Source organism: Orcinus orca, chromosome 3 (genome assembly GCF_937001465.1).
Source record: "Orcinus orca chromosome 3, mOrcOrc1.1, whole genome shotgun sequence".
NCBI classification, from domain to species: domain Eukaryota; kingdom Metazoa; phylum Chordata; class Mammalia; order Artiodactyla; family Delphinidae; genus Orcinus; species Orcinus orca.
This window is the reverse complement of record NC_064561.1, coordinates 89,900,897-89,923,809: the sequence shown is the minus strand read 5'-3', so window position 1 is coordinate 89,923,809 and position 22,913 is coordinate 89,900,897. Positions and strand designations below refer to the sequence as shown.

The 22,913-nt window shown below is 41.5% G+C and overlaps 1 protein-coding gene across 3 annotated transcripts in view; it reads right to left on the bottom strand.

The window, feature by feature from the left end:
- The window catches only part of SEMA6A (semaphorin 6A), a 129,125-nt gene that overhangs the window by 19,115 nt on the left and 87,097 nt on the right, over positions 1-22,913 (bottom strand). The window contains exons 11-19 of one of the 3 annotated variants that reach the window (XM_004267478.4): positions 20,933-21,064; positions 18,384-18,539; positions 15,478-15,654; positions 14,964-15,104; positions 14,797-14,877; positions 12,543-12,601; positions 10,116-10,136; positions 9,928-9,978; positions 4,602-4,757 (exon numbers count right to left, since the gene is read on the bottom strand). In XM_004267478.4, coding sequence (XP_004267526.1) covers positions 4,602-4,757; positions 9,928-9,978; positions 10,116-10,136; positions 12,543-12,601; positions 14,797-14,877; positions 14,964-15,104; positions 15,478-15,654; positions 18,384-18,539; positions 20,933-21,064 — 974 coding nt within the window. The remainder of the gene's footprint in view (positions 1-4,601; positions 4,758-9,927; positions 9,979-10,115; positions 10,137-12,542; positions 12,602-14,796; positions 14,878-14,963; positions 15,105-15,477; positions 15,655-18,383; positions 18,540-20,932; positions 21,065-22,913) is intronic. The other 2 variants (XM_004267479.3, XM_033423812.2) reach the window with 2 other exon arrangements.

Genomic DNA, 22,913 nt, shown 5'->3' with positions numbered 1-22,913 from the left:
CTCATCAGCTACCAATGCTACAGTCCTAGTGAAATCAATGAGCCTCACTTACCATGTTATTTACTTTTTATACCTCTGTGTCCCTATACTTCCTGAATTAGTAGTTACTTAATATTTTATTTAAATTACCTTTAAGGTGAGTTTCCAGTGGAAACTTTATATAATTATCATAAATGGAAAAAAGTGTCACTTTTCATAAATAGAAGGTAACCATAAAAATAAAATTAACTGAAAGCAAAACAATGTTTGTTCCAGCTAGCTCCAGCTGCATGGCAAAGCCCCCAATCTAAAGCCTGTTCTTTCTCCTCAGAAGGGTAGTAGCAAGTTTCTGGAGTTGTTAAAGCACCAAACTGAGACTTTTGCCTTGACATAACCAAGAAGATGGAAAGAGAAATGAAAGGGGTGTTAACTTTCCACCACATGATTCAGTATTCTTGAAGGCCATGGTGTCTCTGAACCATCTAAATCAGCTCATGTAAGATGTGACATGTCCTACTTGGAGGCTGTGATGCCTTTGAGGAATAAATAATTGACTGTAGAGAGGATTGTTGATAAACTCTATGATTTATACAGTTCCATTCAGGATTGTCATGCAGTGTGGCCAGTATACTCATCATTCTTCATAGACCTTCTGAATCTTACCGGAATGTTATTTCCCAAACTAAAAATTGCTTACAAAATAGCTTGTACATTGATTAACATATATTCACCATTTGCTGTACATTTTAGGTTAAATTATTCATTTGATCCCTAATTTAAATTCTGTTTCTACATCTTTTCCTTGTCTGTAATGACATCTTCTTGACTAAATATAATAATGTGATAATATCTTGTTTTAAAGATTTCCCAAAATATATAAGCACATATATAAGCTCTGGCATTTCCAATCAAATGGGAACATTTTTGTATATATTGACTATTTCATCAGTTTTTTGAGAGCTCACAAGAACTCTAGAAAATAAACTCTGAAGTAGGGGATTTTCTTCTAATCTGATTTATTCTTGTGTCTTTGTGGCAGTGGTCCATGATTACATTAGACATTTATGCTACACAGCTCTCTTGGCAAATCTGTCCCTGGCTAATTTCCTCACCTATCTTGCAGTCTTCTTGGAAATCAGGTTTTGGAGGATTATTGCTTTTGGTCAGAAACAAGAGGCACAGGAGTGGCTATTAATTCCCAGTATTGCTTAATCTAGAAAAGAAAGCTCTTATTTCTCTTGCTGTGGGAAGGAGATGAGGGGAGACAAGCCAGATCTAAAAATAAACTGGATTTTCTTTCTTATTCATATGTAATTAGAGCCCCTTTGTAACTACTCATTACCACCTCGATAGTTATAGGATGAATAAATAATATATATTTTTAAATGTGGCAAAACCAAGAAAGAAGTAGCCAGGGCTGCTTCTAATTTATCAACTTGGTGATTAAAGGGCTGGCTCTAGAGGCTCCAGACATCTAGGGAGCCAGAGATAAAACAGGGCAGTTGGCTGTGTTTTTACTAATGAATCTAGGGCTTGAAAGATATCAGGCAATTTTAAAGAAAAGCAGCAAGGACAAGAGATATTAGACAAGGCCAGTAGGGTAATGAAGGACAAGGCCAGTTACTGAGCGAGAAAATTACTTCATTTTCTGTGATAATACTTGTGTGTGCTTTGTAGCTCTCTTCTCACGCTTTGTTAGTATGGCTGTATATATATATATACGTACAGCATCGGAATGCTACCCCCAGTGTAGAAGGAAAGAGCCTTGGAACGTTCCGCAGAGGGGCAGAGGGCTTGGGTCTATTATTTTGAAAGGGGGAGGCTAAGAACAATGGTAGCAGAAGGGGGTTAGATTGCAAGGAACAGTGCTTTGACAGAACGTGAGGGACGCACAGGATTAAATCAAGACGAAAGACACAGCAAGGAAAAGAAAGAAAAAGGCAAGCAAACATACTCTGGAAATGCAGAACTGTTTGGAGGATGAGCTGGGACCCGGAGTGGGATCAACCCAGTGGTGCTCAACATTTCTGCAGAGCAGAGCTCTGGGCTCGTTTGCTCACTGGTCTTTTTTCAGCAGCCAAAGTGAAAAGGGCATGGGACACTTGACTCCTCAGCTAGCTGGTCAGCAGACACATTTTCTGCTTAGTGGGGAAATGTGCGGTATTTTACAAACAGTTCCAGAGTATATTTAGCTCCTAAAGCTGGGGCACACAAATGTCACATTCCCATAAGACAATTGGCCCAGTGAAAAGAGCACCCACCAGAGGCCCGCAGAAACCCCATTAAACTCTTGCATCCCAGGAGGTGCTGCACACCCGGATGTGACATCATTAAGGCACCCACGTCAGGGAATGGAAAGAAGCGAGGGGATCACAGATTGGGTCAAGTTAAAGGACGTAATCATGAGTCAGAAAAGAAACAAGACTTTTCCAACGGAGAAGTAACGCCATCACCAAGTCATACCACACAGTGCTTGGCAAAACAAAAGTTCAAAATAAATCATGAACATTAAACAGAAAAACACTTCAGAGCAAAATGGAAATTAAAATCATAAAAAATCATGACAAAAGGAACATCAAGCTACATTACTTTTTTATTTTTAAAGTTTCTGCATAACAACTCATTGTCATTGCCCTATCAAATACACACGTAATCAGTTGTCAAAAATGAAGCTCAAATTTGACAGGGCAAGGCAAGGAGTTAATAGCACGAGAACAGTGATCATGTTAAACACCCATGCAATCACCTCTGCCACCATTGTTTGACAATCTGTAGACTGCTTCCAGCTTTGTCAATATTCATAATAAGACCCAAGAGAATGAACAATGCCGAATTTTAAAATGATCTGTCAAAGTGTTAATTGGACTCTTTGATAACCTCCCTCCCTTGGGAGAGGTAAGGATTGGAGAAAATTCACACCATCCGTCTCAGTGAAGCGAAGAGGAAATGACTGTAACCAACAGCTAGATATTTGGTTGACATATTTAATGCTTTACTGGAAAGGCTGTTTGGTTTTTCAGAAAGTTGCAGTGGGCAAATACAAAGTGATTTTTACTGTGTTGTCTGTTCTTGAGAACTCGGCCAAGACTAACACATCTGCGGTCGGGAGCCACACAGAACAAATAATGGCACATGCTAGGGCTGGTGGCCTGCTGGGATAGTTCTGCCCCGTCACGAATTGGCCTGGTGCTTTCTTGTGATGGTTAAGAGCAGGGATCCCACCAATTTAGAGGCTGCTGAGACAAAAGCCACTTAAAAAAAAAAAAAGATTGGGGCAGGACATATTAACAGTAAGAAGTTATAGAAGAAGAATAAAATCGATTAAGGGGATATATTAAAGAACGAGTTAAGGGACTTCCCTGGCAGTCCAGTGGATAAGACTTCACCTTCGGACGCAGGGGGTGCGGGTTTGATCCCTGGTAGGGGAGCTAAGATCCCACATGCCTTGCGGCCAAAAAACTAAAACAGAAGCAATATTGTAACAAATTCAGTAAAGACTTAAAAAAAAAAAAAAGTTAAAAGGACTACATCTTCCCATTTTGGGCTTGGCATGTAGCAGCAGAAGGTACGACATTCTCAGGAGATGAGCCGCCAAAAAAAAAAAGGTGAAAATTTAGTGTGTGAGTCTGCCTAGCAAACATTCTCTAAAAGTAAAGATGGAAATATGTATACAGAAAACCCTGGGGGAAGACACGATAGAGACTGTCTTCCAAGGGTCACTGTGGCTGGTCTGCCCTTGAGACTCAAATCCCTGCTTGGATGAAACTCTTGAAAACATATAGAAGTAAACAAGGCTGAATGGGGGGAAACAGCTCGCAACATAACTGAGCTTTTCAGTCTCTGATTTACAAGACTTTTTTGGACAAGTAAAGGCCTCTTTGGTTGCAGCTGCAACTAAAGTAGGATGTGTTACCAGAAGCAGCAAATGGCGAGAAAAGAGATGACATTTCCTGTCTCTAGTTGAGCAAAGAAAGCCAGGGAGAATTTAGGACAGTTCACAGTAGAGTCCCTTTCATTTAGTGCAGCTTCCTTTCCATTTTAAATGCATAGCAATTCTGCTTAATTAAATAACATATTTTTGTTTTAGCTGTTATCCTCTAAGGGCAATGAAGTGCGTCCCAGGACCTCAGCTCTATTCAAATTCAGCACCATGCGAGAGTGAGGGATGCTAACAGCCAGAAAAGACTCAACTCTGCTATTTCTCCATTCACTGATTAAACGGGCTTTTACTTTGATTACATGTACTTGCCAAAGCCCGCACCGCATTCCATCCCATTATGGGGGGAAGAGAGGATCCAGAAATCACTGAGCGAGCTAAGAGGAGTGGAAAGGGATCTCAGCGGCCAGTATCTGCTTTGGGCCAAGCCATGCCTCTCTTGGGTGGAGGAAGCTTAGAGGCTGTGTTATTTGTTTTGTGTGGTTTCTCCTTGGTCAGGGAATCATTGTGGATCAAGCCTAGCATAGAGGATCGGGTTGCAGCCTTTTCTGAGACGCTTTCAATCATAGTGTGTTGGAGGTTCGTTCCTTAAATGCTGCTATGATTCAGCTGGAAGCAGTTCCGTAGTCCTCCCCACTTTTCCCTCCCTCTCCCCCCAGAGGAAGAGGTACTTCCAAGGCCTTACCCTTCTTGTCTTGGTGATTATGGGAAGACACTGCCCCCAAAGAGTCTGTGCTGTCAGGTGAATCCTTCCAGTCCAGCATTCCTCCCCTAGACTCATACCCCTCTTGAGCCGCCGAATTGGACGTGGTGGTGCTGGGCAGGAGGGAACTGGAGTGCCCTGTTTTCATCACAAATATAGTTAGGGAAAACATCACCGGAGACACCCGCTCTCCCTTTGCTCAGAGGCCAGGAGGTTGGACACCCACGCTGGCTGTAAAAGACTCAAAGGAGATTGTCCTAGAAATAACAAGACTGGTGGGTAGGATTCAGCAGAAGACCCCTGAGATTGTCCTAGAAATAACAAGACTGGTGGGTAGGATTCAGCAGAAGACCCCTTGTACTTGTAGTTAGAGGATGAAGGGCCAGATCTCGTCTCTGCTGTTTGCTGAGCCTGAGGGAATCCCTTAAGCTCTCTGGGCCTTGGTTGGTTTTCCCTGTGCACGAAGTGGAGATGATGTCGTTTACCTCCCAGTGTTGGAAGGATAAAGTGACATCACGTTGAAAGTACCTAACAGTATCTGACACACAGTAAGCGCTCAAGAAGTATCCGAGTCCTTCTTTGGTATTCGCACAGCAGCACTAAGGTAGAATGTGTCCACTCTGGGGACAGCGTTTGTGACGGATGGGGCAGGTTTATGGTAGTGGGTGAGCCTCTGCCCCGTCACAAACAGCTCAGCTGCCCTGAGCCTTTCCCATGGAGGACGTGTCTAGTTTTCAGCTGCAACTCAGCCTCACAGGCATTCCTCTTTGCGGGGGAAGTGACTGCTTTCTAAAGGGATCTGCTCCCACCCCCTCCTTCCTGGAACAGAGGCCTCAACTGCTCCATGTTGTTATGGCTGTGCCTTTTGTGTCTTATTCCAGCCAAGTTAGTTTCGTGGTTTCATGACTCATACGAGTGAGAGGTGGTTTTCTGAGGCCACACTGACTGATCCAATTCCGATTAGAAAGGGATAGCTTTTTGAGATCCAGAGCGGCCAACCCTAGGATAATGCCAGAGGAAGAATGGCTAGGTTGGGAGTTATGGCAGAAACTGGATGTTTCCTGTGAACACATTTCTAAGCTTCCCCCTCATCATTCCACAAGGTTAAATGCAGATCATATCTGGTGCTTTGATCTAAGCTGTCACAATGATTTAAAGAAGCCCCACTACCTGTTCTCTCTGGTGGAAATAAAAAATCACCTCTCTGTGATTTTCCAGTAGAGTCTTTGGCTTATTAAAGCATCTTACCTACAGCAGCCTCTTGAACAATTTTTAAAAAGACATCAAGGCAACCACTGTGAATGTGTAATTGGGGCCTTTGGTAGAAAGTAGGACAGATTCACAAGTGGCTCCAGCCTTGGGCTGTGATCACCGCATATGTGATAAATATGATACTAGCCACCAGAAAGAAAGATTATAATGAATGCACTGCATTCTTCTCCTTTACAATTATGATTGGAAGTTGGATTCCTAGGAGACTTTAATACTGTAAATTACATACTGTGTATACACACACACACACACACACACACGTGCGTGTGTGTGTGTATGAATAAAGCGGGGAAAAGCAAGCCAGCCAAGTGGCTTATCTAAGCTATAGGATTTCCATGGAGGTTCCACACTTGAAGTGTTACCACAAAGCTTTGGTAACATCTAAGAGGCCCCTTTCTGTGTAGAGCTTGTTTGGCTCTTCCACAGCTTCAAATATCCGCTTTGTTGCAAATAGTCTAGTTCGCATCCAACCGCTAAAAACCTGTTCATTGAAAAGTAAAGAATTCTTGCGTCTAGACTTTTTGTTTTTATATTTCTGGGTTTCACATCTCATCTCCCAATACTGGTAAGAGAACAAGGGTAGGAAAATTATTAACCTGGAATTGGCAATACAGACTTTCTTTTACTTCCTTTATGCTTATATTGAGGTCTAAAATATAGCCCTATTTTCTACTCTTGAATTCAACAATGCTCTCGTGCAGTATACGGTCAACCTAAGAGACTTCAGCACCCAGCCTAAGCAAACAATTAGAAATAGCTTTGCAGGGAGTCAGGAAGGGGGGAAGGAAAAATAGAAACCTCTCCTCCAAGTAGCAAGAATTTCCTTTACCTGAATTGATATGCATTTTGAGCACTTTCAATTTAACTGTGTTCAAGGGGCAATTTTATGGTAATACCATTAAGTATGGTTTAGGGAGAACATTTCTTAATACGGTAATCTAGGGGAAATAGATGCCTAAGGGACACATTCTCTGTAGAAAGATTTCCTGGACCATATGCTGCAAATATATGGAAAACTCATTGGTAATGGAAAGCTATGGTTATGAGAGGAAATTAATGTGGACCAGATGGTAGTTAGGTAGGAAAATGTTTCACACAAATGTGAGAAATCAGCTCCTGCCTATTGCTGAAGTGTTAGTCTAATACCCCCCACATCTCCATATTCTACATGTAAATCTAGAGAAACCATGCATCTGATGTTCTCAAATGGAAAAAAAATAGCGCAGCATGAGGTTTGTAATCTTTTAAACTTATGCTTGAGGACAGGCAATGTGTGTCATGGGTGAAGCAAACAGTCGGAGAAAGCAATGCCTGATTCTCAAGAATTTTAGAACTACCATGTAGAAGCACCATGAAGCAGCCATCCTTAGTTTGAAATCAAAGAGGTGTATTATTATTACCTCTCCAGCTGTTAAAAGGAAATCACTTATATTCCTTCTTAGAATCTGATTCTACAGGCTATATTGTTTTTGTGCATTCCCTAAGAGACTGTAACCAAAATAATGCTACAAAAATAGGCAGTCGTTTGTGGATATGGTATTACATGTCAACAATTTGGAACCTATAATTTTGTGTTGTTAATCCAGTATGAAAAGTCATATTATCATCAATGGAGCTTATGGTGTATTATTCTTATAATATACAAAGAAATATTTAAAAAGTTAATTTTAATATGCATCATATTGTTTCTCTATATCTACAAGTCTTTGTAATTCTAGAGGTTAGAGATCCTTCAAACTACTCTAACCTATTAACAATGATTGTACCCAGTTAGACACAGAAGAGACACTAAATCAGTACAAGAGAGGATGAGAGAAGGAAGATAATCAGGGTCCAATTCACTAAAAAAGGGTTCTTGTATATGTAAGTGGTGTTGCACAGAGCTTTTGCCACACAGAGAGTCTGCGTGGCTTACTGAACGATCCCTTTTTCAGAGTTAGGCAGTTCTGGTTCTGCGGGTCACCCTATGAGTCTGTACTCAGCCACTGAACTTTTTATGGGAACATGCAAAGGACACAGCTAGACACAGTGGGTGCATTTTGGACTTTGGGGTTGGCTTCCTAGTCTACATCCATGCTCATAAAAACAGCAATTTGCTTTTTTCTTTGATGGTTCAAATATAGCACCTAATCCAGTACCTGGCACATAGTAAGCACTAAACTAATGTCTGCAAATAAATGAGTTAAATCTCTTCTAGGTTTATTAGCTCCAAAATAAGCATCTCTTGCAGTAGTTTGTGAAAAGAAAGTCTCCTCTGTTTTTGTAAGTACTGTCTGGACCAGCCCTCATGTTGATGGTCAGTTAATCATCTAACCCCTTCACACCCGGGAGAGATTGAGCCTGAAATGGACAGGGTCATTAGTTGAAAGGAAAATTCCAACTCTCTTTAGTTTCATCACAGAAACCGCTGACCGAGTGAATGGGCATTGTTCTTTAAAGTGTTAACATGGAGGAATTAATAAGTTCCTTTCCTTTTATAAAGGCAGTAAGAGAAATCCATAAATTGAAGAGTGATTTTTGTTCATAAAGAGCAAGAGCATCCCATGGTTTAATTATTCTATCTATATGAGAAATTACCTGGGAGTTAAAATTGGCCGTAGTACTATTGATGAATGCTGGGGTTACTGGTTCAGTTAGATTCAAGACCTGAATTTCTCAATATCTGATAAAGATTATTCAATTATAGGAAATGATTGCAAAGTATGATATTGGAGAAGTGCAGATGCGAAGTGGGTTCTCTTTGTGAAGGGCAAGCTAAGCTAGATGACACTTGCCTCCTGAGAAGTGTTTCTTCCAGCTGTTAGTGTTTGACATTCTGGCTTGAATCATAGATGAGAGAATGGTAAAGGTGGATGAATTCAGCGGGCTCACCTACGCCGTGCTGCCTCACTTCACGACAGGAGAAACCGGGCATTGTTTTCCCTACCTGCACAGCCCCAGTTTATAAGATAGTCTTTAGGACTTTCAAAGAGGCTTTTTATTTATGCTAATTAGACACAGGAGTGAGAGTGTCCACAGAGCTATTAGATGTATTTGTAGCCATCTTGAACTATTTTTTTGAATCCTGAATCCACCTTGCTTTCTTTTCTGCCCTCTTTTTTTCCTTTACTTTATTTTGTTCTCTTCCTCTATTACCTACCTCTACATTTAAAGACTGACCTAGAGCTGTTATTGTTACGTGTCTTAAACATAAGTTATAAAATGTGTATCAGTGAAGCTTGTAGTCCCCATCATAATGCAGAAGCTTAAATTTCCCATTACATATATGTTGTTCATTATCTTTAAAAAACACATGAATAGTTTACCTTAATAAACATTTGGGGAGGCTTTGAGAAATGGAACTGGAACATTTCAACTACAGTTTAACTTTTCTTATAAAGAGTTCAGAACAGTCTGTTTATGGACTTAATGGCTTTGTTTAGTATAGTGTCTGTATATTTCAGAGCAGGAACAATGGGGTAAATCCTGTTTGCACATCATTTCCACTGCGTCACTCTTCCTTGTATACATTTAAAGATGTTTCACTGAAGATAGGTCTACGTATTCATACTCTTTGTGTGATTAAATTTCGATGGCTATATTGGAAAGTTTTGCCTAATAAGAACTTAGTATCTGCACTCTGTATAGATTTTCCTGCAGAGGGTATTGTTCTGAAAGTCAGCATTTTGGGGAATGATACTATCAGTTAAGGAGCTATGGCCTATGAGTTATAAGCACTATTCTTTTATCTTGGATGTACTTATGTCCAAAAGCAATTTCTTCTCCCTCAAGAACTCATTAAATGCATTCACCAAATTCCCTAAGGTTGGCATATTTCATGTTCTGTGGATTAAAAATGTAGGACTCATTCTCACATGTCAGTTGTCTCATATATGTAGAGTAATTTTTGAAGCATCATGAAATCTATGAATAATTTTAGTGAATTGGGGCCCTGAAGTAGCAAAGAATCTGGTCCATGATGTTTAGGAATGAAGATTATAAACTACCACAGGATGAATGGCTCGAAGAATAAAAAAAAAACAACCCATAAACTGACCATATACTGTGTTGTAAGACATTTCATGATCTGGTAGAGGAGTTGAAATGTCTATAAAAAAATAATGAGAATTTAAAAATTAATTTAAAAATAAACGTAAAATTCGAAAATACTCAAGAGGTTTAGTGAAACAGGATTTCTCAAATATATTTCCATTGCTATTAAATTATGAGTAATATCTTCCTTACCATTCAGTGCCACGAAGGAATCTGAAAGACAGAAGGGAGGAGTAGGTTACTTAACATTTAACACTCTGCTCAGTGTGACTTCCGTAATAAGTGGGAGTGAGCTGATACAGAGCTGTGCTAACATACGATCCCCAATACTAAGTAAGTGCTTTTTACTTTCTGCTTGTAATAGAAGATGCTTCATATTTGGTCCGATTTCATATCCTTATACTATCTCTTTCCCAAGTGAGCTTCCTCAAAGTCATGCCTTTGTTTCCAAGAGGCAGAGAAAAAGCAAGTTAGTGGAAGGAATGGTAACTGCGATTATATGTAAGCCCTACTCCAATCAGAGGGATGTGTATGTGGATAAAGTGAGTCACATCTGGACCACACTTACAAAGCACATTTTCTTTACATTCTCTCTCATTTCATCCTCCCAACCATGCTGTGAGCAACTGTCCTGTATCACAATGTTCTGAACTCAGCAGGAGTTTTAGTTAGGAAATTAACAAAAATAAAAATCACACATACAGGCAACATACATTTGTGTGTGTGTGTGTGTGTGCGCACGTGCGTGCCCCCGCTGTGTGTCTGGGTCACGTCACTTGTTCACTCAGCCTGCTACTCAGCCTCTGACACTGGCTCTTTATGGTTTCCTCATTTTCCCTAAAACTCCTGTTAAAGAGTCATTGTGTACCAAATATCTAAATCCTTTGAATGCTTGTGTGTGACTCCATATGTCTGACAGAAGTAGGTCATGCTCCAGTGGGCGCCCAGGAGCAGAGAAGCCACTAGGAATGGCATTACCTCCTGCCCGGAGCAGGCACCCTACGTGCCTCAGCAGGAGTGGGGATCGAGTTACCGAGCACATGGAAACACAGAGGCTTGACCAGTGAGACGGAAGAGTCAATCACTGGCCTGGGGCCTGAGGGTCTGCCCTGCACTCTGCCTGAGGACCAGGCGTGGTGTAAGCCTGCTGGTGTAGTGGATGCTCTAGAGAGCCAGTAGCACTTTCACATTTTTCATATATTTACCTATTCAATCCAAATTGACACCCCTATTTTTCTAGATGCCTATATCATCGAATCATAAAAGTATGGAGAAAATTATTCACTAAAAACAGCTAATTAAGTTCACTCAGACATACATACCAACCGAAACCTGATTCCCTAAAAATGGGGCCATAAGGCACAAACGTGATCAAGACCCACCAAATCAAACATCACATTGTTTCACTGCAGACACATAGCAGAGCTTTTGGGCTCCGGACGCGCAGGCTCAGTGGCCACGGCTCACGGGCCCAGCCGCTCCGCGGCATGTGGGATCTTCCCGGACCGGGGCACGAAGCCGTGTCCCGTGAATCGGCAGGCGGACTCTCAACCACTGCGCCACCAGGGGAGCCCCCTATGCTAATTTCTTAATTCAGATTTTGTGTGTGAAGACGTAAGAAGCTTTTTCCGGTATATATTTGCAAACAAACAAACAAACAAAATATGACCAAGAATTTGGAGATGAGGCTCTGTGGCCCTATTTATTTGATTACGTCTGTTCTCTAGAGCATGGCTCAAAGATTTAGCGTTATATCCATGATTTTCATTATCAAATCAAATATCAGAAGTAATATAGTTTCATTCCCTTAGGAGCTATTTTTGGTGCCCTTCTGAATACAGGCTTCTTGAAATTTATCACGTACAACATTTAAAACATGGCAAACTAAATGTTTTCCAAGAGTATGGCATTATTCTCTAAATTAGCATTAATAAAGCATTTTCAGGAGAATATTGATATTAATCAGATCACTGGACAACTGGGCAGACCTTTGACCAGGTTCCTTTATATAAAGTTCTAAGTAAAACGTTGGCATGTAATAACTTTTGAAATGACCTCTGAGATTAGTATAGCAGGTCAGTTCTTATAAAAAGGTTATTTTGAGTCACCTTGTATGTAGTGGGTTCTTTCTGAAATTTTTTTCTACTGCAAATGGTAATAAACCTAAATCTAATTTAAAAAATAATTTTGTTAATCGATATGTTCAAGAGAAATAAAATAGTCCCATTCAATTAAAAAGCTAGAGTACCGTGATCAGTCTTTTTATTATTTGGCTGAAAATCATGGCAATAACATATCTTTAAAAACAACAAAACTGGTTTTAAATGGAAGTGCTGATGTAACTTACTGCTCTGCTGTAGTAGACATCCTCTAGAGTGAATTTGTTCACTCTATGTCAACAAATGAATATAGGTGCCAGCACTTACGGCAACAGCATCGGCAACAGAGGCTTCAAAACACACTGTTTTCTTTGATATTTAGAAGGCGATTTCTGTTATTTATGCATGTTTTAGAGGCAGCTGCACTCAGTTTCACATGTGGGGTCATGTTTCTAGGCCAGTCTATAAAAGCATCTTTTTTATAGAATAAATACCCAAATGGATAAAAAGCTCTACTTACTGTGACAGTCTCCCAGGCCATCTGTGTTGCCACGCTCTATGTCCTGTTCAAAAGTCAGTCTTCCAAAAAAAAAGGAGGGAAGAGAAGAAAGAGAGACACAAATTCAATGATATGAGTCTATTGCAGGATGCATCTTAAGTTTCACTAAAGCAACTAACACAGTTTGATAAATTGAGTGACAGATGCCAAAAAAGTAGGTAACGGCTCAAAAGTTTATCTCCAAAGCTTACAGAAATGAGTCCTTTGTGAATCTCCCAAGAGAAGCCATGTTTTAGACAGTTAATTCAGGTATTATTCAGGGAGTTAATTAGTTTGTGGATTACCTATATCACTCTTTGCCTCTGATGCCCTGAGCATTTCTTAAATATCTAAGTTTACATGTTAACACACACTCCTTACGTAAGTGATACAGACGTCTCTAAATTAGAAAAAAGTCTTTTCCTCTCTTTTGCCCCAACTCTTGCCTTCCTAGACCTTTACTTGTTTCTTTGCTTAGAAGTAGCTTTGTATAACAAAGTGTTCAGATGGTCAGCGGATATGTGGGACCCTGAGAGGATGGACATGGCGGTGCATTTTGCTGAGACCACTCAGGTGTTTCGTTCACTGCTGCCCCAGGCCCAGTCCTCAGGAGTATTGCCGTCATGCTCCCCTACAGGCTCACTCTTCTTATAAGGTCACCTTTGGGCTGTATAAGCTATTAACGCCATTAATAAGATCAATCCTAATAGAATGTATTTTGATTTTTAAGTAAGCACACTGGAATACTCCAAAGGAGTCTTGTACTTTTTTGGGGGGAACTTTGCGCTTCTTTCTACACCATAACTGAAACTCCTGTTTTGTAACTGCCTTCAGAGTTTACTTATGAGCCATATAGGAAAACTTTTTGGAAAGTCACACCTTGATCTAATAATGCACCATGTTTGTTTTCCACTGTTTTTGTGTTGTATTAAAAATCAAATTCATCCCCAAAGGCTAAAGATTTCTAGTGCTAATGAAAGCCAGTATGCACCAGGCCCTGAAGGCCACTTTCCAAAGAGAGTTCCACATGTTTTGAACAATGAAATGTTCTCATGTTGACTTTAAAATGATTCTTAAAAATCAGTCTGCCTACTTTTGCTCACACCTTGACTAAAGAGAGGAGATAGGTCATTTCTCAGCTTCCCTCGCTGTGCATTGTGATCCTTTCTCCTTCACTTCAAGGTTCCGGTGAAAAGATGCAAAGCTTTAACACTGTAGTAGGTCAATATTGCTACTCACAAAGTTGATCTAATAGTAAATGGTGAGTCAACCCTTTGCATTAGTCAAATTTCCAGGTCAGACTTGATAGTTACCATTAGCTCTGTATATGGAAATACTTTCCCTCAAATTATGCAGGTGGTCATCAGATATGCCCTCCTGTCTGTTGACTAGCTATTCTCAAATGGGAGAGGAGGCTCAGAGTGATGTGAGGACCATCCTTTTCGCCCTTTAGATCAGAGGAAGTTGAAGAAATGGCTAAGAAAGAACTGTGCTGCCATCTGGCACTTTCCTTGAATTGCCATAACCTGTCAAGGACATGCGTTGACTATTTTTCCAAATGTCACTTTGGATTTCACATCCACTTAAGTAAAAGCATAAAACCTTTGAGCTAATACCATCCAGGCGTTTAAAGTCAGGGTAACAATTCTAAGCATCAAAATCACATGCATGGCAGACTAGCTTGATCTAGCTGATCTGCTGGAGAAATGCCAAGAATTGATTTTACTGCCTAATGAGTAATAGGGTCAACTGTTCTTTGGTGCAGGGGAGAGGTTTATTGCATGTATACACTGTGCTTGCCGTACAAACGCATTGCTTAACAAATGCTCGGCAGTTTCTTCTCAGCCCTGGATGGTCAATTAGAAGAGCCACTTTTGCTGTGGCTGGACAAACCACATCACTAATCTAATTGGTACCCTCCTGCTCCCTTTCTCTGCTGTTCTCGCACTGTGATGATCCAGGCATGTACCATCTTGTCCCTCTCTCCAGGGAATACTTAGAAGTCCACTGTGTTGTTTCTCTCTGTTTTTAATTAGTCTGAGGATGGATGATTAATCAATTGGAAATCTGCCACGTGATGTTGGGTTGTTCTATGAAATGGGAAAAGGAGGGAGAACGGCCGGCAGTCGTATTGATGAGGTTTGTGCACAGAAGGCTGAGTGGCGGTGGTGTGTGTGAGCGCAATTTATTGTACGTCTAGGCCGCTTTATACTCTCCCACACCTCGGGCTCCTTACCTACTGCCAGGTGACAGATGGGCACAGGCACCTCCTTCCTTTACCCACCCACAGTAGGGGTCTCTGGAAGCGATACAGGTTCTGTAGGAAGAGGATGACTGTGAGCTACCTAGGACTCTTTTCTAAGCACCGTGGACTTGCTAATGATCAATGAGGCAAATACATACTTTTTGCACTTCCCATGTCGTTCACACCGGCCAAGGGGAACCTTTATCACACAAGTGGAAAATGCAACATACAGAGAGCTGCTTGCTTTGTCCAGTTGCATGCCCATAATCCTCTTGTCTTCTACTCCATCATAGCTGCACCTAATTTTATAAGGCAGGATAATATCATTCATAGTCTCTCTTGGGTCAGTTCTCTCTTTCCTGGCACCACCCTTACAGCCCACCTCCCAGCGCACAAGGTCAGATCTCTTAATCTGATCCAACTGAACAGGAAACAGAACCTTATGTGTGCACCCCCCCACACACATACACATAAACACACAATGTATGTGTTTATATAAACACACATTATTAGCAAGGAGAAAGTAATGCTTTTAATGTATGAAAAGATTTTTACAAATAATACTACAAGTCACCTAAGTGCATAAAATCTAAGTCTGCCATGATTTCTCTGAATGGAAAAGGTAATAAAGTAACGAATAGTTACTAGGAAAGAACCAAACATTCTACGCACTTTTCAGGGTTGTAGACGCTCATCTCCTCCAGGAAAAGGCTGTCATTTAGGAAACCACTGTTTCCTATCCTGGCCAAGAACTTCAAGATGATTCCTTTCTCTGATCCCAGGAAAACCACAGTGTGATTCTGATATGGCCCAGCAGCGGTGTCCACCGCAATTTTGGTCAGGCGGTATCTAAAATGACAGGATCACATTTTTTATCTCTTCGTTGGTCTTTCATTAAAGTGTCCCCTTTTCCACTTCAAACAATTGGGATAGAGCTTTCTAGTAATAACCTCAAGAAAAATATATGCATATAAATAATGCTCTCAAGCTGTTCTGCTCCTTTATTTCCATATGTAGAGCATTAGTATGGCTCCAGGGGGGAGGAAAGAGGTATGTATGTGTGGAGGCCAAGTTACATAATAAATACGTAGCCATCACCATCTGAAACCACTCAGCAATTATCCCTTCCATGAACAACAAGGAAAGACTGATGTCTGCTGTGAAGAGGGGAAGAAATAATAAGTGAATTCATTTAACATTTCGCAATGCAAAGTACTAACCACTATGCGATCACAGCTAACATTTCACTGAACACTGAAAAGAAAAGCAGCGGCTACCATTTTTCCATACTCTTCCTCTGAGGTGCCAAGACTTGTCAACAGAATGTCAGACTGGAAAGCTTTCTGTTTGTGTACAGAGGGGTAGAGAGTTCTGAAGGATGGGGAGGTAGAGTGCTCATGGCAATATTAATAAATAAATGGATATACAAGCCAAACAAGATCCACCTAAAGCCAAAGGTGAAGGGCATTAGTCCTATTGCCTGCCTAGATAAGTCCTATTGGGCATGCTCCTTCTCTGAAATCCCATAGCCGTTCAACTCTCCACTCTCCTTAAGCATCATGGCAGGAACCAGGAAACATGGACTCTTCTGCAAGTTACATACCATGGTTTCCATCTTATGGGCAAGAGCCATTATAGTATTGGGTTGCCCAAAATCTGCCTTCGGTTTTTAAGTAAAAATAAAAGACACATTTTTCATTTTCACTGAACAACATATTCACCCTTTTGTTCTACTACCTTCTGCCATTTTTCAGGCAACTTCATAATTCCATCTTTCCAAAACTTTTAATCTTTTTGAGCATGGAACTGTTCCAGGTGCCTTTTACAGTCTTCCAGGGAATTGAAATTTTTCCATTAAGAGAATTTTGTAAAGACCCAAATAAATGGAAATCCGAAGGTGCAATGTCTGGTCAATACAGCAGATGAATCAGAACCCTGGCCAAACCATAACAGTTTTTTTGCCTGGTCATTGAAGAAACACGCGCTCTTGCATTATCTAATGCATCATATAATTCTGGACGCTGTTCATCAAGTGCTGTGTTCAGTTGGTCTAAGTGGGAGCAGTAATCGTTGAAACTGTTTGGTTTTCCGGAAGGAGCTCATAATAGAGGACTCGCGTCTAATCCCACCATATATGCAACATCACCTTCTTTGTGTGAAGACCGGCCTTTGGTGTGGTTGGTGGTGGTTCATTTCGCTTGCCCCACGATCTCTTCCATTCCACATTATTGTACAGTATCTACTTTTCATCACCCGTCACAATCTGTTTCAAAACTGGAGCGTTTTCATTACATTTAAGTGGAGAATCGCATGCAGAAATATGGTCAAGGTTTTTTTTTTGCTTAATTTATGTCGAACCCAAACATCAAAGCGATGAACATAACCAGGCTGGTGCAAATGATTTTCAACGCTTGATTTGGATATTTTGAGTATGTTGGTTATCTCCTGCGTGGTATAATGTTGATTGTTCTCAATTAATGTGTCGATCTGATAGCTATCAACGTCAACTGGTCTACCCGACCGTGGAGCATCGTCCAGTGAGAAATCTCCAGCACGAAACTTCGCAAACCACTTTTGACAGGTTCGATCAGTCACAGCACCTTCTCTATACACTGCACAAATCTTTTCTGGCATTTCGGTTGTGTTTTCACCTTTCTTGAAATAATACAGCATAATATGCCGAAAATGTTGCTTTTTTTCTTTCATCTTCAGTATTAAAATGGCTACACAAAAATTCACCGATTTTCATAAGTCTTTTTTAAAATGCACACTGATACGACAGCTGTCACATACAACCTAACAAAATTGCTTCGAATGAAGTTAAAGACAACTAAGTTCTACTAGAGCCATCTTATGGAAAAAACGGAATGAACCTTTTGGCCAAACCACTGCTTTAATATCTTTCAATCAAGTCACTGTTTAAAAATGGTGGTAAAGTTAATTAACATTTTGTTTGATGACTGCCAAAACTGGATGGGACTTGGGAAAGCCTGTTGAACTGTTTGGCAGTAAGCCCTAAATAAATATGAGAAGGAGGAGTATTTAATGCTGTCACAGATTTCTAAGCAGCTATCCGTTCTCCGTTGGCCACCACTTCAGACAACAAATGCTAAAGTACGAACCCTTCATGCTGGTTTACTTGTGCAAATGCTCCGTTACTCCATGCTCCGTATGACAGCTAACAATCTAGGGACAGTGCTCGGATGACGTCTGCAGCATGTTTTGCAACCATATCCAACCAAACAGGTATCTACATCCATTGACTGATTCTCTTCACTGCTCCTCTACTCTTACACACGTGGGATGAACAGGCTAACGCAGAAGGAGATATCTTTGTTTCTCTAATTGCTGGCAAGTGTCCAATGAGCCTGAAACTATCTGAACTGTGTTCACTGGGAATGTGGTCATGGGGCTTGGTGGCATCCACCCATGTGCCCGGGACTTCAGAGCTGAATCAATGCCCAGGATAAGAGAAGATGTTTGTGGCATTTCAAATTGTGATCCACTGATGATAGGTTCTGTAAGCATGGGAAGGAACAGGGGAGATCCAGTGAGGACATGGTTTGCTTGACACCCACCTGACCATCGTCCTCAGGAACCATGGCTTGTTGATGATGGAGGGCACGGCCTCATCCATGAGCGGGTGCGTTTTGATGAAATTCAGGGTATCGTCAGGAAATTCATTGGAGGTTGCATATTTTTCTAAGGAGGATGAGCCAGCGCAGCAGCCTGGCCTAAAAAGAAACAAAGGGAGGGGGCTTATATCATGCTTTATGGCAAATTCTTTGAATGAACTGCTTCTCTGTGCATATTGCATGAGGGAGAATATACCGTAGGCTGAGAAGAGGAAGCTGAACAATGCATAATGCCACCAAAAAATATGCTTAGATTTCCTCAGGGCCACCTCCTCACTCCATAGAGAAGCCTGAGCCAGGACAGTTCAGCCTCGGCTGGGAGCAGCTTAGCTTCCCCGCCAGAAGCACAAACCCACCCCATAAACAGTGATGGAGCTTGAAACAAGTGAGGGTTTGGTTTGCACGTCTCCGGGACTGCTCTGTCTGTCTTAAAACACTGCTAGAGGGCTTCCCTGGTGGCGCAGTGGTTGAGAGTCCGCCTGCCGATGCAGGGGACACGGGTTCGTGCCCTGGTCCGGGAAGATCCCACATGCCGTGGAGCGGCTGGGCTCGTGAGCCATGGCCGCTGAGCCTGCGTGTCTGGAGCCTGTGCTTCGCAACGGGAGAGGCCACAACAGTGAGAGGCCCGCGTACAGAAAAAAAAACAAAAAACAAAAACACTGCTAGAATTTCTGGAGGCATTTGCTCCACAAAAAGAGACAATTGGGCTTTTTCACAAATGTAGAAAACGAAGGCGTTCAAAAAGCTGCCAGCCTTATGTACCTGCTAGACTCAGTGTAACCATCTCTCATTAATAGGGGGTCAGAGAACATTTGGGTTTTGTTTTTTATTGTTTTTGTTTGATTTGGGTAGGTATGAAAAGCCATTTACACTGAAATTCTTGCCTGAAAAGGCATTTTTAAAATTTCTGAACAATGACACTGAAAATTCATTTCTAAAAGAAATTATATGGTTTTAGGAGTCAAGAGCACATCTCAGCCAAGTCAGATCAGGGAGACACCGGCACCAGTCTTGTCCAGACACCTGCTTTGCCCACTGGTGCAGGAGAGAAAAGTGGACCCTGACAACACTGGCAGGGTCTAGCCCCAGGCACACGCTTTCATGGCACTAACCCAGCCAGCCAGTGAAAGCGCCCAGATATCTGTAAGAGAGACAGGCCAGCATGTGGAAGGATGAAAGCAAACATGCTGCCACCAGTAGAAAGTCACTTGAAGTATGTGTCCTGGTGACAGCTGAGTGACACCATCTTTCGATACCCAGGGGAGCATATTACATAAGTACTCCCGAAACTTGATCCCTTAAGCTTAACTCCCCTTCCTGCTTACCTGGAAGGTAGCTAAGAATCCTAGGCAATGACTTAGAGAAGCTATCTGAGGTTGCCAGGGTATGCTTTTTACACCTAGTCTGCTCTCCATAAATAACAGAGAATGCACATGCCATTTAATTCAGGGGATGAAAATGGATGAACTGTAGGGGTTTCTCCCATGGGAACAGTGTCTCATATTATCTAAGTTAGTTCAATTAAGTGAATTGGGCTGGGTATTTTGTGTGGGGGATTGGATGTCGGAGGAGAGAGTTGGAAACCAAAAAAATTTAGAAGACACTGGGTTTCCGTCCACAAATTAAGTGGAGGAAGCCGAACACACCGGGATGTTTCTATATAACTTAGATTTCGAATGCTGTGATGGGAGGTATGCAGTGTGTGCCACATAAACAGGGCAGGCACAGGGCTGGGAGAGAGTTTCATCCTGTCCCAGTTAGGAGGAATGAGTTAACTGGTTTAGTGTGAGGATTTGATAGATATTCCACAGGACCAAAAGGTCTCTGTATTGTCTCTCAACAATAGGTTCCTCATGAAAGCACTTCTGGGGCACATTTTGGGGAGGGGAGAATCAACAGTGCATCTGGACCCCAAGCAGACCAGAACCTGACAGACCAGAGACATCCTAATAATGACCCATTGTACCTGCTGCCCTTGGCCCAGAGTCCGGGATCAGCTCTGATCCAGTCTAGTGACAAACTCCAGGGAACACCATTTATATTTTACATTTTTTTTAAGGCTAAAAGACATGGGTCTCTGCAAAACTGAAGAGAAGCGGGGAGGGGCAGTGGAAATCATCTCCCCGGAGATGTGAACTTGCGCAACTCACTTTATACCTCTCTGGGCCTCAATTTCGTCAGCTATAGACCATTGGGGCTGCTGGACCAGATGATTCCTGTCATCCTAGGATTGCATTGGATAATCCACAGATAGAGAGTCTAAGCAAAAGACTAGAGAGTCGCTGTTTTGAATACAACTATAGGTAATTTGGGGTTTCGGTTAAGGGAATGAAGGCAAACGGCCTCACCGGCCTTTCTATTGTGTTGGCATTTGTATCTGCGTGGCCAGCATGGAAGGCACTAGTGTGCAGTTTATGAGATGCTTATTATCCGGGGAGCAAATGGCACCATTTCTAGAAATTCAAGAAAGCCGTATAAATATCTGCACGTACCTAGGCTTAGGCACTCGTTCATCAGGAACTGGTGTCCACGTGGAATCTGGAGACTTCTGTTCTTTGAATCTCCCAGTAAAAACAATGGCGACATCATGCATGTCATAGGCACACACTGCAGACCCAGGGATGCTGCAGTAGGACATTTCACACAAAGTGTTATTCATGCAACAGTCACGCATGCAGTTTGGAAAATATACTCCAAAGTAACTTTCCTAGTACGGGCAGTTGAAATTTAATGTTCGCATCCTGAACACCAGAAATGTAAGGGATCCTAGCTCATAAGGAGAATGTTTCTGTGACTCAAATGTGCATCAGTGGCCTTAAAGAAAGGGCTAGTTACAGCAGGGTCATAGAGGAACATCTCTTTATGTCTTGTGTCTGGCACTGCTTTTGTTTATAAAGGAGGAATGGGCGAGCTGGTGATTTATAAGTTTCATGAATTCCCTGAAATTATCAGTCTTTAAACCAAAGAAAACACGTTTGGACAACATTCTGCATCTCTAATACTGGTGAAAATGTGAAGTAAAAGTGCCCCTACTGTTCACATAGTCCTTCTTTGAATTTGGTTCCTCAAGCCAAGGGCTTCAGGAGTGAGGATGTACGTGTGAGGAACCCAACCATATTTTATGTTAGTCAGTGTACGTTGCAAAGTTTACTTCCTGTTTATTTGCATAAGACTAAACAATTGAAATCTCTAAAGCACCAACACTTTGCAAATAAAATGCTCTATTAAGTGCTAAATAATAATAATGACAGTAATCTCTACCTATAATTACATTCTTGCCTGACACTCCTAGAAGGATTTTGGGATTTTTTTTTTTTTCATCAGTGGTGAACAGACATGAATTATTCATTCATCTAGGTACACTGCTTAAACCCATGTTTGTTTTTGACTACGGTCGTTCCTTGATTTTGATCAAATAAATTTCAGCCACTGGCTGGCCAACAGTTTTAATCAGGCTTTGAGGTAGTGGGTCACTGCACACAGAGGCATCCAGGGCAAGACACAAGCACTTTGCAGCATAAACATCATCCAGGGAGAAAGAATGATTTAGTCCTGATTTTGCAGATGTTGAAAGGATACGGAAATCACTTCATATATGATTAGGAGAATTTTATGCCATCTTTAATTTCATAACAGTTATGAAGTATTACTAATAAAGCAAGAAATAGGGAGAGGATTAGAAAGCTTACTTAAAACAAGGTGGCAGGATGAATTTTAAAGTATGTAGCGTGTGTGTGTGTGTGTGTGTGTGTATTCACAGTATTGAGTCTGTAATAAGAAAATGATCCCCATTTGTTTTGAAATTTCAGAACCCCCAGCATTATTTAATTTTGTAAGACTCTCTCCACATCTCGCTTTCCTAAAAGTAAGAGGTGTACCTATTTGCCTTAAATATTAAGAAAAATAGGATAAATACTGAAGTATTTTATGAGGCACTTCCTAACAACTAAAGATACCCTAGGGTTTTATAATCTTCCTAAGGTTATACTCATTTGTAAATCCTTTCTTTTTCCTTCCCTGCTTTATTCCCTCCCTTTCTTCCCATCTTCTGTCCATTCAGCATATATTTATGGGATCCCTAATCTCAAGCAGTGAATGTCAGTAAATAAGGGCATCCTGCTCTCAGCTGACTCACAGTTCAGTGTGTAAGAAAACAACAGCAAAAACAACAACGGTGATAATAATAACAACGATAACAAATATTCCAACACAATCTGGTAAAAAGAGGTATGTGCAGGGTTCCACGGGAGGCAGCTGGAGCCGCGGCTTGGGGCATCCCCGGGGGTTCAGTGGGCAGACCTGGCAGAGAGCAGGGCATGAGCAAGCTCCAGTAAGCCCTGTGCGCTGGAGGAGGAGCCCGTGCCTGATCACGAGGGAGCCTGCATGCTACGCCAAGGAAGCTGGGCCTTATCCCCGGGGCAGAGAGGAGCACCTAAAGGATTTGAAACAACCTGACATGATGAAGTGTGCATG